General features: G+C 41.1%; 1 protein-coding gene across 1 annotated transcript in view; it reads right to left on the reverse strand.

The window, feature by feature from the left end:
- RICTOR (RPTOR independent companion of MTOR complex 2) overlaps window positions 1-8,681 on the reverse strand; it is an 80,889-nt gene extending 72,208 nt beyond the window's left edge. The window contains exons 1-2 of the mRNA XM_080572866.1: window positions 8,479-8,681; window positions 8,272-8,319 (exon numbers count right to left, since the gene is read on the reverse strand). Coding sequence (XP_080428992.1) covers window positions 8,272-8,319; window positions 8,479-8,527 — 97 coding nt within the window. The 5' untranslated portion in view covers window positions 8,528-8,681. The remainder of the gene's footprint in view (window positions 1-8,271; window positions 8,320-8,478) is intronic.
- Between the last annotated feature and the right edge of the window lie 4,348 nt (window positions 8,682-13,029).

The raw sequence follows: 13,029 nt of genomic DNA on the forward strand, positions 1-13,029 counted from the left end.
AAGGGAAGAACATGATCATATCTAAGAACGTGTTTCCCTATTAGCATTTTGATTATTCTCTGCATCATCTTAACTTGCTCAAGAACGCCAAAACATAAATACTATCCAGCTAAAAGGCCCTTACTGATAGAAGTTCAAGCTGTCAGTAGTTAGCCACTGTCCCCCAAAAATCCTGTTACATAAGATGCTGTGTAAGAAGCAATAACCTAGCCCCATTATCAGATGTAGGATCACCCAGTCTCCCGACAAAGACACTAAGGGCAATTTGTAAAAGGGAAAGAGCGAAGTAACAACATCTCCAAATTGAAACACTAATAAAGGTACATGCAACTGTAAGCTGCAGGTAACTCAGAAACAGCCCTAACAGCAGCAGGAAACCTTTACACTGCGGTGATTGTATGACGTGATAACTACTGACCTCAAAATCTTATGACCAGAACATTTCAAAATAGCGCACAGACTGACTGAAGACTGTTGGGAACTCCAGCCCATCATGCTAGCAACAGGACAGTCTCATCTGCCCACAGTTGTGACCATTCAAGCCTTTTGCTCTTTTTCCTAAAAAAATCTCAAAGAAAGGACAGAAGAAGTCGATTATATTATAAATTTTTACATACGATAAACAAGAAAATTTAAGTTCATCCTTTTAAGCACAGAGGAGATCTAATTCATAGCTACATTTTGACTCAAATCTACCTGTATGAAGTAACAGGCTAACCTACAAAACTGAGCTGGAAACACCACATTTATGGAAACAGGGCAACAGCAATGTTTTTTCCATTTCTTTTTTTGAATTTCAAGAAAAAAATCCACTAAATCATCCATGAGAATCACATACGGTTTACATAAAGCAGATGAACGGATTTTAAAATTCTCTAGATATGAGGTTGCTAACGCTAATTTCCGACATCATTAGTGTTCAGAAGATAATAAAGGGAAAAGACGGATTACAGGTTTACTCTTTTTTTTTTTTACAGCACTAATTGTCAGGCAACATACTTGCCTCCATACATTTTTATATGAAGAGATTAACAAAATTATTCTTTGTTAATATTCCATTGTAATTACACATTTTCTATAGACCAAGACCATATTGTTTTGTTTCAAATACCTTTTGTCTATGCACAACTGATCTCCCACTAAACATTCTGTAGTCTTAAATCAGCAGCTGTAGTTTATTTCACAACCATTACATTCCATGTAAATTAGGTATAGAGATTGTACCTCCTTCATTTTAACCAGAAGTGTTAACTGTCCCTAGCCACCTCAGATAGATGGTTGATAACCGTCCTATTTCATCTTTGCCATCCTGTTGGTCTTAGGCTCACAAGGACAATCTTGTTCGAAGTATCACTGATAAACAGCATGAAATTGTTAACTAAACATTTCTTCAGTGGAAATGGAATTCAGAATCTTTATGCTTTTTATTTTACACCTTGGACAATAAATATCTTCAGCTTCCACAAGAAAAAAAAAAGGGAAAAAAGTAGCTCACTGAACTATTTGAGAAGCTGCTAGCTACCTGAACAAAAGATCAGATACAACAAAAACAGTAATAAGTAGAATCATAGGATCATTAAGGTTGGAAAAGACCTCCAAGATCATCTTACCATCACCCTACTACCAATGTCACCCACTAAACCATGTCCCTAAGCACCACGTCCAACCTTTCCTTAAACACCCCCAGGGATGGTGTCAAAAAAAATATCACACCTTTTAGAAAACTTTCATAAAAGCCTTTTCACTCAGCCTAAGGTATGGATGAACTACTTGGATTCCAAGAACATTGCCACAATTTCGTGAAGACACTTCCTCATAATATTTAATTACCTAAACATATTCAAGCCGCTGTTTAGATGTGGCTTGCTACACACTGATGAATGTAAGAGAAACAAAATGAGTCTTACATAGCTATAAAAATTCAGTTATGCAACTACGAAAATGCAGCTAAGTAGGGTTTTGTTTTGTTTTGTTTTTTACATCTTTACCAGCATTCCTCCTCTTTATCAGCTGCAAGGACTTGGTAAATACACTCTTCATTAATAATGTTCCGAAGTTCTGCTAACTTCTACTTTTCTTCTGACCCATTCTACCCAAATTTTCCATCACCACAGCAAATGTTTGGCAAATGAAAAAAAAACTGCTTGTGCAGTATACATGAATATACTAATATTGGAGATTTCTAAACTACAATAAAGCAAAATATATTTCATTATGAAAGTTCTCAGTGTTCCAGTTAAAGCAATTTGTCAGCTATCAGCCAGCACTGGTTTCATAGCATTACAGCACCTTCCCTTCTGTATCAGGATATACCACGTGAGTGTTGCTGTATGCAGTGACCTGTGTTATGGTATAAGCACCTGCCCACCTGCATGCCATAAAGCATGCTTCCAATGAAAAACACACCCCTTATTTTATGCAATCTATTGTGTAGTCAAAGCCTCATGTCACATGCTTATGTCTTAGTTGTAAGAAAATAGTTTGTTTTAAGGTGGATAACTCATGTCTAAAAAAAAAGTCACAGGGAAGAGTCCCATTTAGCCTGAAAGATAAAACACAAACAATTCTTCACCACATTCCTAAAACCAATCAGCCACAATTTCAACATCAACTCTCAAGCCACCCTGGAACTTTCCTTCAATGTTTGGATTTGGATAGGTCTAACCAGTTAGTTTGTAAACAGATGTTTTTCAGTATACCTATTACACTTCTTCCCACTGTTAACACTCCACCTGACATTGAGCATCTCTTACATGCTGGTAAGGAAAAACTTTCTAGCTTCCCAGCTAATTGGTAAAGTATGCTGGAAGATTCCAAGATTGGGCAGAAGTCTGATGCATTTCTTTCTGGAAAGGCTATCATTGACTTAGCTTCCTTATTTACTGTAATTATGATGAAGGGTGTGTGTTTCTTTACATAGCATCTACCCTGGATGGACTCTGACAAAAAAAAAAAAACCTGAAACTCCTATCAAGAGGGCAGCAGTAATCAAGAGATTTTGGTATTTCAGCATTTTGTAAGATTCAAATGACCAGATCAAAAAAACAGCAGAAAACTGTAATGTGAAAACACAGCATTGCTTAAACACCTAAGAACTTATTTTTACCGATCCAAATCCCCAAACAACCCCTTTTGTCAAATATAAAAAGAAACCACAAAATATTAGAATGGTAGTTTTAGTTTCTGCCCTTCAGAAGAAAAGTGCTGACATTTGTTGACAAACCTGAACCACTGCAGGAAAAAATATACAAAAATCCACCCATAAAAAAATAAGTTGCCATACACAAAACTTTTAAAGAAACACGAGCACAGATTTTGAAAGACATAGTAGTGCCCAGCTCCTACAGATACTTTAATGGTGAGCAAGGGTTTAAAGTTGCCTTTTTATGAGATTTTCACCTCATTAAACATCTAGTTCCTGTTTTCAAGAAATGAAAGTGAAAATACTGTAAGCACATACCATTTTAGTAGTTCTGAAAAGTCTTAAGATTGTAGAAGTAGTAATAACCTAGGAAACATAGCCAGAGGTATGCAAATGTTATCAATATAACCAGGCTAGAGTGCTTTACAATTTGAAAACAATGCCAATTTAAAGCACAAGTGCAGATAGAAAAGCTAAGCGTATGCCTTAATTTTGGAGTGCATATACTGAGCTCCTCTAACTTGCTTTTAAAACCTACCAAAAGGTAGGTTTTGCCTAAAAAGTTAGCAGGCCACCATCAGCAGTCATGTACCCCTTGGAGTCCAGATAGGTAAAAAAAAAAAACAAAAGATCGATATTCAAGAATAATTGCAGTATAGAATTTCTCAGACAGCAAGGCAAGCAAGATGTAAGACTCCAACTGTTTTTCAAGTTCACCGTCTGTATCCCAGAACAACTGAAATAAAAACTTGCTAAATACCTTCTTGCTCCTATCAGGGTTTCTGTTACAGATTCACAAAGAAGGAAGTAAAACACAGCACTGTGTGATTTGCTCTAATAGGAGTTACCTGTTACAGTTAACCATCACAATCATGGTATGCAGCGAAGGAAGGGGTAAAGGCGCCCACACATTTTGTTTATCTGGATATTTTTAAAGCAATATTTCTATGCGGCTGAGGAGCCCCACTTCCCCCTATTTTCGAGATGGATCACCTATCACAAGAGCATGCAAAGAAGAGCCTGAAGTCTTTCTGTAACAGTCCTGCCACCAGTGTGCAACACTCACTGCCTTTGAGCCACCAAGAAAGCACACACCCACCAGAATCTCTGCATCCTCCTTACTGCCTTGCTACAAGGACTCCAAATATATTTCCCCCTCTCGATGACTTGAACTCTCAGTACTAGACAGGTGCGCAACATTCCTCCCTGCTTCTTCTTTACTGATGAAGAAAGTTGGAAATGGAGTGGTCACCAAATCTCAAGCTGAATTTGGAAACAAAATTCATCTAGCCTTCTTTGACTATCCCTCAAATAACCCTTGAAAATGCCCAACATTTTTGTGGGCTGTAAACTGCAAATAGCCTCCTGAGACATTTGCCCTGCATGCAATGCACTGCAATTTGCCATGTGGGCACAGGGAATCAAATACAACATGGTTTAAAGTGATGTAAGCACAGTAAAAAAAGCAGTATAGTTGTGAAGTTAGACACAAAAGTTCTGCTTATGTATTAGAAGCAAACAATGCCTAAGTAAGAAAAAAAGGAAAAAGATTTTTTTTTCCTCATAACACTGGGCCAAACTCATTCTTGAGGAGAAAAAAGCCAGTCCTCAGCTACTTTATTCATATTTGTCTCCTGTTGTAACTAAGAGACTCCACACTTGCAGAACAGAAAATTGGATGTACAAAGAGCTGCTAAATCAAAGTAGTGTCTTGCAATGCCTGTTAATTAATAATAAATGAAAGTATCAGTGCTGAAGATAGGTACCTTTCAATTAATTAAAAAGCACAATAACAAGAAGTGAAGACTGTTACCCTCAGAAAGAAGGAAATTGAGACATATAGTCACAAACAGCACTTGTCCTCATCCATCATCAGCAGTTCTATTTGCACCCTTGTTTATCTCAAATACTTCAGTAAATCAACTGGATAGTTCCTAATAGGCAATGCAGAGTCAGAACTACAGGAATATAAAAAAAAAGAAACCACCACCAATCCCAAACCAAAAAAAAAATACACCAAGAAACAGGAATCTCTTGACGGAAGGACACTTAAAGGTGTCTGTCGACAGATAAGGCACTGCCTGCGATTCTCCTCACCCAGGCCTGCACAGTTCAAAGCCAGCAGCAGAAACACCAGCAAGGCAGGAGTGTAGGTCACCTAACAGGATAACTTGTTACTGAAGCAGTAACAAATTTTCAAAATCAGTTGGTAAGTATACTCAGTTACAGACAGGAGCAAAGAACTTTGCAGCAAACCAAGCCTGGATTACACAAGCCTTTCACAGTGCCTAGGGCTCTGGGAGGTACACCAGCTCTGCAGCTCAGCTTGGAATCCCTGCAAAATAGTCAGAACCAAGACGAATTTTGCTAAAAGCACAGCATACTTGCGGCACGGTTACGTACACAGCCGCAACCGGACTCAAAGCAAGAATTCCTACCAAATGCGATAACTTGGTCAATAATTCCAATTGTCCTCTCTGGCCTTAAGAAGTTATGAGCTTGATTTCAGGAGTCTAATTAAACCAGTATGCCTCATCCCATTGCTAATTCCTTCCAGATGACTGCAATGGGAGTTGCGCTGGTGGTGAATCTGTCCTCCTTTTCCTCTTCTGTTCTATTCTGAGCAGGTAATAGAACACAAGGCCAAAATCTGAGTACGGTGAATCCCAATTAACAATTTTAATTTCATAACCAACAGAAGACATGATGTATAGCCTTAAATAGTCAAAAGTGACCAGTTCAACATCTATCTTTAGGGTTTTTTCTTACTGTAACAACATTACCGACTGTACTAACATTATGTCCAACATATATTCATGTTGGGGACAATTTTTCTGGAGCTGATCATGTTTTCAGAAAACTAATTTTCTAGGGAAAAAAGGTTAAGAAAATCATTGTCCTAAAATAAAATTAATCAGAATCATCTTTAAAGACAGTGCGCTGCCTGGGCTGAGCAGCTAAAAAGTTTCAAAAACAAACAGAACCCAGAAAACCACAAACTTTACATTAATATCTCTAACCAGGCTAATCTCATACAGAGACTTCACACATGCAGTGCACTGTAACATAAAACACCCTTCATAAACTTTATTACATCACTTTTGAAAATGCAGAGCATTAAAAAGCTCCGAAGAGGGAACTCCTGCTGTTCCAGGCGTGGTAAAAACACATAACAAGAGAACAACAAGGTGAGTTCTGGGAAAACATGGGCAACCCTCAAGGAGCAGTGAGGAGCAAACAAGAAGTAAGCAGAGAAAGGTGCATCAGCTCTACATGCAGCAAGGCGCTCACGGAGTCTTACTGCACAAAAAGCCAGGAAGAAGTAGGAACTAAAGCAGCACAAACAAGGCTAGCATCCTCCCTGCATCTATTATTAGTTCTGAAATACTTAATAACAGCACTGGCCTCTTGCACAGTCCACAGTTACGGACTACTGAAGGCCTGACTTGTATATTAAGTTATTTTTGTCTAACCATCACTAAATGAGAACCTGCTTAAAACAAGGCAATACCAATTTGATTTCACATATTCGTAACAGAGACCACTGCAGCTAGAAGCACATGGCTGAGGCATTGTTTCTGGCAACTCTCTACTTTGCCCAACACAGATATTCTAGATTAATCAACACAAAATTCAATTGTCTGGGGGAAACAAAAAAACAATAGAATAATCTTTTAAGATATTGAAAGCATGAGCCTTATGAAAAACTATGTGATTGGCTCAACATAGTGAATCAAAACAGGGTATTACTAGTACAGAATTAGTGTAACAATTTAAAATATTTAAACTAATTGCTTATGTAACTATAGTAACAGTTGGAAAAAATAAGCGTTCATTGTGATTGTGTGTTCAGTGGGGAAATCAAGTTATCATCTAGCTTAGTTAATGCCATGCTGAGACATTTTTTATTTTTTTTCTTTAAAATTCTCTATCCAATTACTGCTCAGTCAGTTATAGTTCCTCCAACAAAAAAAAAAAAAGATTTTTGACAGGGGCTAGATGACTAAAGGTAAAGCTGTACCTTATGTAATTGTGATTACCATACTAATGGTTTTTTTATTTTTTTTTTGTTTTTTTTTTTTTAAACAGGCACTACACAGTGCAAAATATTTTTTTCCTTGCTTTAAGAACTCATTTTGCATCTTAACTGAGACTTTTTTTTTTACAACAGGATACACAAGATAGTTACAATGCTATTACTACAGGTCTCATGGGATCAGTAGGAGGCTTAAAACACCTCATAGGAAAAAAAAAAATCAATCTCAATGACAGTCACCTTTTGAATCCTGAGTAAGAGATTTCAAACAGACCACATCTAAACATCACTAACTCCAGCATTTAAATTTTGTGTATTGTTCTGTCACATCAGAACAATTTAGCGTTACACAATGTAAAAAAAGGTTACTAAAGACATTCATTAAAATCCCGATTCTGTAAGTTTCATAAACAGATAACACTACTTACAGTAATAGCTGTGTCATGTGTCTGAACTGTTAAGGCCTTTGTCCTGCATTTTGTTGACGAAGTTTCACTCGTTTTTTATTTTAAAGGCACAAAAGCAACCATGTGCATGTGGAGATGGGGTGGGAGGACAGAAAAGAGCCTGTTCCTTTAAACTGAAAAAAACTCAGAGCTTTTCCTCAAGAACTAAAACACAATTGTAAATAAGATATATGTATGCAGAGATAATTTTCAGCCCAAGGTAAAACTGCTTAAGAATGAAACTCTAAAAATAGTTTGTACTGGGGAAAAAGAACGAATCGGAGGTGGAATCGGTGCGATACAGCCTAATTCCAAGCCGAAAACGTTACTGCCACCGCTAATATTCGCGCTTCCTTTACGTTCCGCAGCCCACTTTCGTTTCACCGATCCTGTCACTTCTCCGCCCGGTTCCTCGCAGAGCCGAGCTCCCCAGCACGGCGGCGGCCCTGCACCTCCCCCCGGCCCCGGACCTGCCGCCTCTCCCCCTGCCTTCCCCCGGCCCTTCGGCGGAGCCGGGACTGCCGGGCGGCGGCCCCGGGGCGAGGCTCCCACCCGCGGGCAGGCCTCCGCCTTCCTCCTCCTCCTCCTCCTGCTCGGCGGCGGCGGGGGAGGAGGCGGCGCCCCCCGGCCCGTGCCCGTCCCCGTACCTCGGTTGAGATCCAGCGGGACGTTCTCCTCGCCGCTGTCGTTGCGACCTGCGGGACGGGGGAGAAAGAGAGCGCGTCAGGACGGAGGGAGGGGCGGGGTGGGGGCAGCGGGCACCGGCGGGGGGACAACGGGGGCCGGGTGCGGGCCGCTCGGGGCCGAATCCCCCTCCTTGCCCCGCCTCCGCCGCCGCCGCGCGGGGCCCTCACCTCGGATGCGGAGGTGCCTCAGCGAGCGGGCGCGGAGGCTGACCGCCATGTTCGCGGCCCCGCAGTCACAACACCGGAAACCTCGCCCGATCTCGCGAGGAGACGCCCGGCGGGACGGGACGGCACGGGGCGACGCCGCCGCCGCCGCCGCTACCACCTCCCTCTCTCCGCCCGCCTCGCGAGGAGCCCCGCCCCCTCCCACTGGGAGGCCACGCCCCCGAGCCCCCGTCCTCTCCCTCAGGCCACGCCCCCTATAGGCCACGCCCCTTCTTACGCGGCGGCCACGCGCCCTCCCCACACAGAGTGCCCCCTCCCCCCCCCCCCCCCGGGAGGCCCCGTCCCCGCCCCGAGAGGTGGTTGCTGGAGTGGGTTCCTTCAGTTCAAACAAACGCATTCATTTTAACTACTTCCTTACTTCAGTTTTTGTTTATTAAATAAGAAAATAATGTTCTTGAGGGACCGAGGTTCCCAAAACTACAAGGTATAAATGATAGTATCTCATCCGTCCGTAACACAGGACCACAACAAACTCGCTTTAGTGGTTTCATCAACCTCCCTCAGGGCTGATAGTCAAAATTTCACGTCCAGGGAGCCCCTGGCTTCCTAAGAATGCTAAATGAACTGCTGCTTCTAGTGGTAGTACTGTACCCCATTTCTAAAAACACTACTGGGACTAATTAAATTCACATTAAAAAAAATTGAAGCACCTCTGAGTGTCGGCCCTGTCTTAAACTTCTGGGTTGTATTTGAGCCAGTAATCTGCATATGGAATGCTTTGGACCCTCGCACTCAATGCTGGTGCCACACAGCACTTAGTTCTTCCCTTACAGATAAAATAAGCAGTCAGACAAACTGCATTTTGAGGCAACCACAACGTCTTACAAAAAAAAGATAGCAAGAAAGGAGTAATGTTTAAAATCTAGGGTACTCTTTTAACATTTTGTTCCTGCTGACAGAAGACACTGTTTAATAATCAAAATACTTCACTTAACCCTTTGGGCTTCATCTCTCTCTCACTTACATTTGACTTATACAGACAAAATTCAGGTTGTCTATGATACCGACATGCAAAATAATGTCATAACATCACTTATAAGAGGAAACCCACAAGGGTACATTGAAGATAATTTGGGTTGTAATAAATATTTGCCACGACTGAAATATATATATATATATTTAAATGTCTATGGTGACATGGAAAATAGCAAGTAAGAGCTAGCTTTGACTACCAGTTAGGTAGGAGCTCTCCACAAGAAAAAGTAAATAAATAAATAAAATAAAAAAATGTGTGTTGCAAAAGTGAGCCTGGCACTTAAAATATAATGGCCATAACTAGTATGAGGAGTCTGTTAATAAACTTTATAAAAACTTTAATCAAGCTATGTTGATGAGAAGTTAGCCTAGTGAATTCAACTGAGCTATGGTGGTTTGTACTTGTTGAGCATTTTGTCTTACCCAAGCGTATTTGTAACAATATTCCTTAATTTTCAATATCATAAAATCGGCTTTAAATAGATGTTAAATCCCGAATGACAATGGGATGAAGAGGAATTGAAAATCTAGTGAATGAAAAGGTTTGAAAAAATCATTGGTTTTTTTTTTTTTGCTATCTATACCATTAACAAGAATTTTGCAATCATTTGTCTAATTTTTTTCTTCATGTGAAACCCATCAGACTGCTTAAGACAGGGTAAAACCTGAGCTGTTTTGTACTGTCGAGAAAAATAGTCAACACATATAAAGCATAAAGGTATAAAGAAACAATCACACATTGAACAAAGTATCTTAAAGGGGGATTGGTGGCCAAACTGGCTGCTCCCTGGCACTGTTTTAAGTGACTAGTACGGGCACAGCCACACTGCCTGGGCTTCAGCTGGTTATGGGTAAGGGGCAGACAGACTGCTCAGACTGGGGTGGTGCAGAAAGTGTGTGAAGGCACCACGAGGTTTAGGTGGATGCTGAATATTTTCTGGTGAAATTTTAAGCCACGCATGTAAAGCTCCACATCCTGCTTTGTTTTGAACTTTATTCGTAACTTTTGGTCTCATGTTCACCAAGCTGCTTGGAGAAAAAACAAGGGGCATTTTGCTGTTTGCTCCCTAGGGAGGCTTTTTTTTCACTGGATTTGCTTTTTGAGGTGATTGCTTGCCTGGTGAATGTGGTGTATTCCTAACACATTCCTATGCTAGTCTTTTCAAATACAGTCCAACAGGTGTCTTTCTACATATACTGTTACGGAAAAGGAGTTCTATAAATAATGTTTTAAGTTACACAAAAACAAAACACAAACCAATAATTAAATTAACAGTAATACAGTTTGCAAAAGCAAAATGATTTGGCTAAGGAAAAGACAACTCCTAACAAAATGTTTAACTCAGTAACCATGTTTCTGGAGTTGCTCTGATTTTGAAAAGCAATGCAATCTAAGTTAATTCATGAATGTAGTGCCTTTAAATACAGCTAGAAATAAAAATGATTAATAAAAGCTGAAATGATTGCAACTGGGTAAAAAGTTAGTATTTCTTAAGTATACAATAATGGAAAGAATTAAAAAATGAACACAGAACATATAGCGGAAAATGATGTAAGAGTGTCAATAAGTAGCATACTAAAGCAACAGTGACCAGCTGTAGAATAACAGCATGTCAAGTGATGCAACAAGTCTTCCTGATTAACTGGACAGGTTGCTAACTAGATGGTTAATTAGTGAATTAGTGTAACCTCACATTTAGGCACCCATTCATGTCAGATTTTTCACAGCATTCTGTGCTGCATAATACTATTGAAGCTGTGAAAAGCAACAGGTGTTCAGTTGGCATATGGTTAGCATATTAATTAGACCTGAGTAAAAAAAATAAAAAATAAAAATAAAAAACACACAGCTGCTAAGTGTTTCAGTCCAAATAAACTCTAGTTATAGGGCTGAAGCCCTATACTTATGTGTATAAGTATAATTTATCATTACTCAATTTAAAATCTATAGGGCAGCAGATTTTTTTTATTATTTTTTTTTTTTTTAATTTTTCATTGCTCTTTTCTGAAACTGAAGAAGCCCACAAACATTTTCTTTGGGCTTTGGCTGTAAAAGGCTTGCTGTCATTTTAATAGCAGTACTATTATACGTCATGCTATCCATTGGGAAATATTTGAATGTATTTAAAATTGATCTATTTATTTATTTTTATTTAAGCTGTAAGTAGTAAGATTTACTTACATACAGCAGTCCAACTTAACTACTGAAAAAAACCTCTTCCAAACACAGAAGGAAGGTATGTTTGGCTGGATTTGAAATGCTATGGGAAAAACAGCATAGAACACAAAATACAAGAATTGTTAAGTCCTCTCAGTGGTCAGTGAGTCATAAAACCTCTGATGGTGTCACTCACAGAGTGGGTCCAAAAATGGGCATTTATACAGAGCAGCTTTTAAAAACGAGACAAAAGTGCAAGTGCCAGGAGAGGAATGCAGAAGTAGGGGAAGGGTTCAACAGGATGAAAAGAGAAAGGAAAAAAACAAACAAACAAACAAAAAAAAACAGAAAGAGGCAGGAGAGGCAGGGAAGCGAAGGACAGAACACCACAGTCTCAGAGGATCAAGGAAAAGAGGAATAACTATGAGGAAGAGGAAGCAACTGAACAAGTGAGTGGAAGCATACAGAGAGTATCCCAGGTGGTAAAAGAGGGCAGTCACCCCAAAACCCAGGACGTCTTCGGGTGGATAAAGAAAGAAGAAGCTGGGCTTACCTGTGTGAGCCGGTGTAGTGGGTTTACGTGGCAAGGGTTTGGTAGCAGGTGGCCATAGGGGTGGATCTAGAAGCTGCCCCATGTTTGGTAAGGGCCCCACTGCTGACCAGAGCTGAGCCAATAAGTGGTGGTGTTTTGCACCTCTGTGAGAGCATATTTAAGACAGGAAAAAAAAAAAAAACACTGCACCACACAGCAGCTGGGAGAGTGAGAGGAGTGAGGAACAGCCCTGCAGGCACCAATGTCAGTGAAGAAGGAGGGGGAGAGGTGCTCCAGGCGCTGGAGCAGAAGTCCCCTGCGGCCTGTGGTGAGGCCCATGGTGAAGCAGGCTGTCCCCCTGCAGCCCATGGAGTACCACGGTGGAGCAGGGTTCCACGCTGCAGCCCGTGGAGGAGACTACGGTGGAACAGGTGGACCTGCACCGACGGAGGCTGCGGCCTGTGGAAGACCCCTGCCAGAGCAGATTCCGGGCCGGACCTGTAGCCCGTGGAGAGGAGACCACACAGGAGCAGGTGACCGGGCAGGAGCTGCTGCCCGTGGGGGATCCAGGTTGGAGCAGTTCGCTCCTGAGGGATGGACCCCGTGGTACAGACCCATATCTGGAGCAGTTCACACCGGATCAGTTCAGCAAGGACTGCATCCCATGGGAGGGACCCCACAGCACAGGGGATGAGAGTGACCGAGAAGGAGCGGCAGAGAAGCAGCGCTATAGACTGACCATAACCCCCATTCCCCTGTTCCCCTGCGCCGCTCGGGGGGAGGAGGTGGAAGAGGGTGGATGGAGGGAAGGTGCTTTTGGTTTCTTTCC

Source organism: Anser brachyrhynchus, assembly GCF_964034855.1.
Source record: "Anser brachyrhynchus genome assembly, chromosome: Z".
Classification (NCBI taxonomy): Eukaryota; Metazoa; Chordata; class Aves; order Anseriformes; family Anatidae; genus Anser; species Anser brachyrhynchus.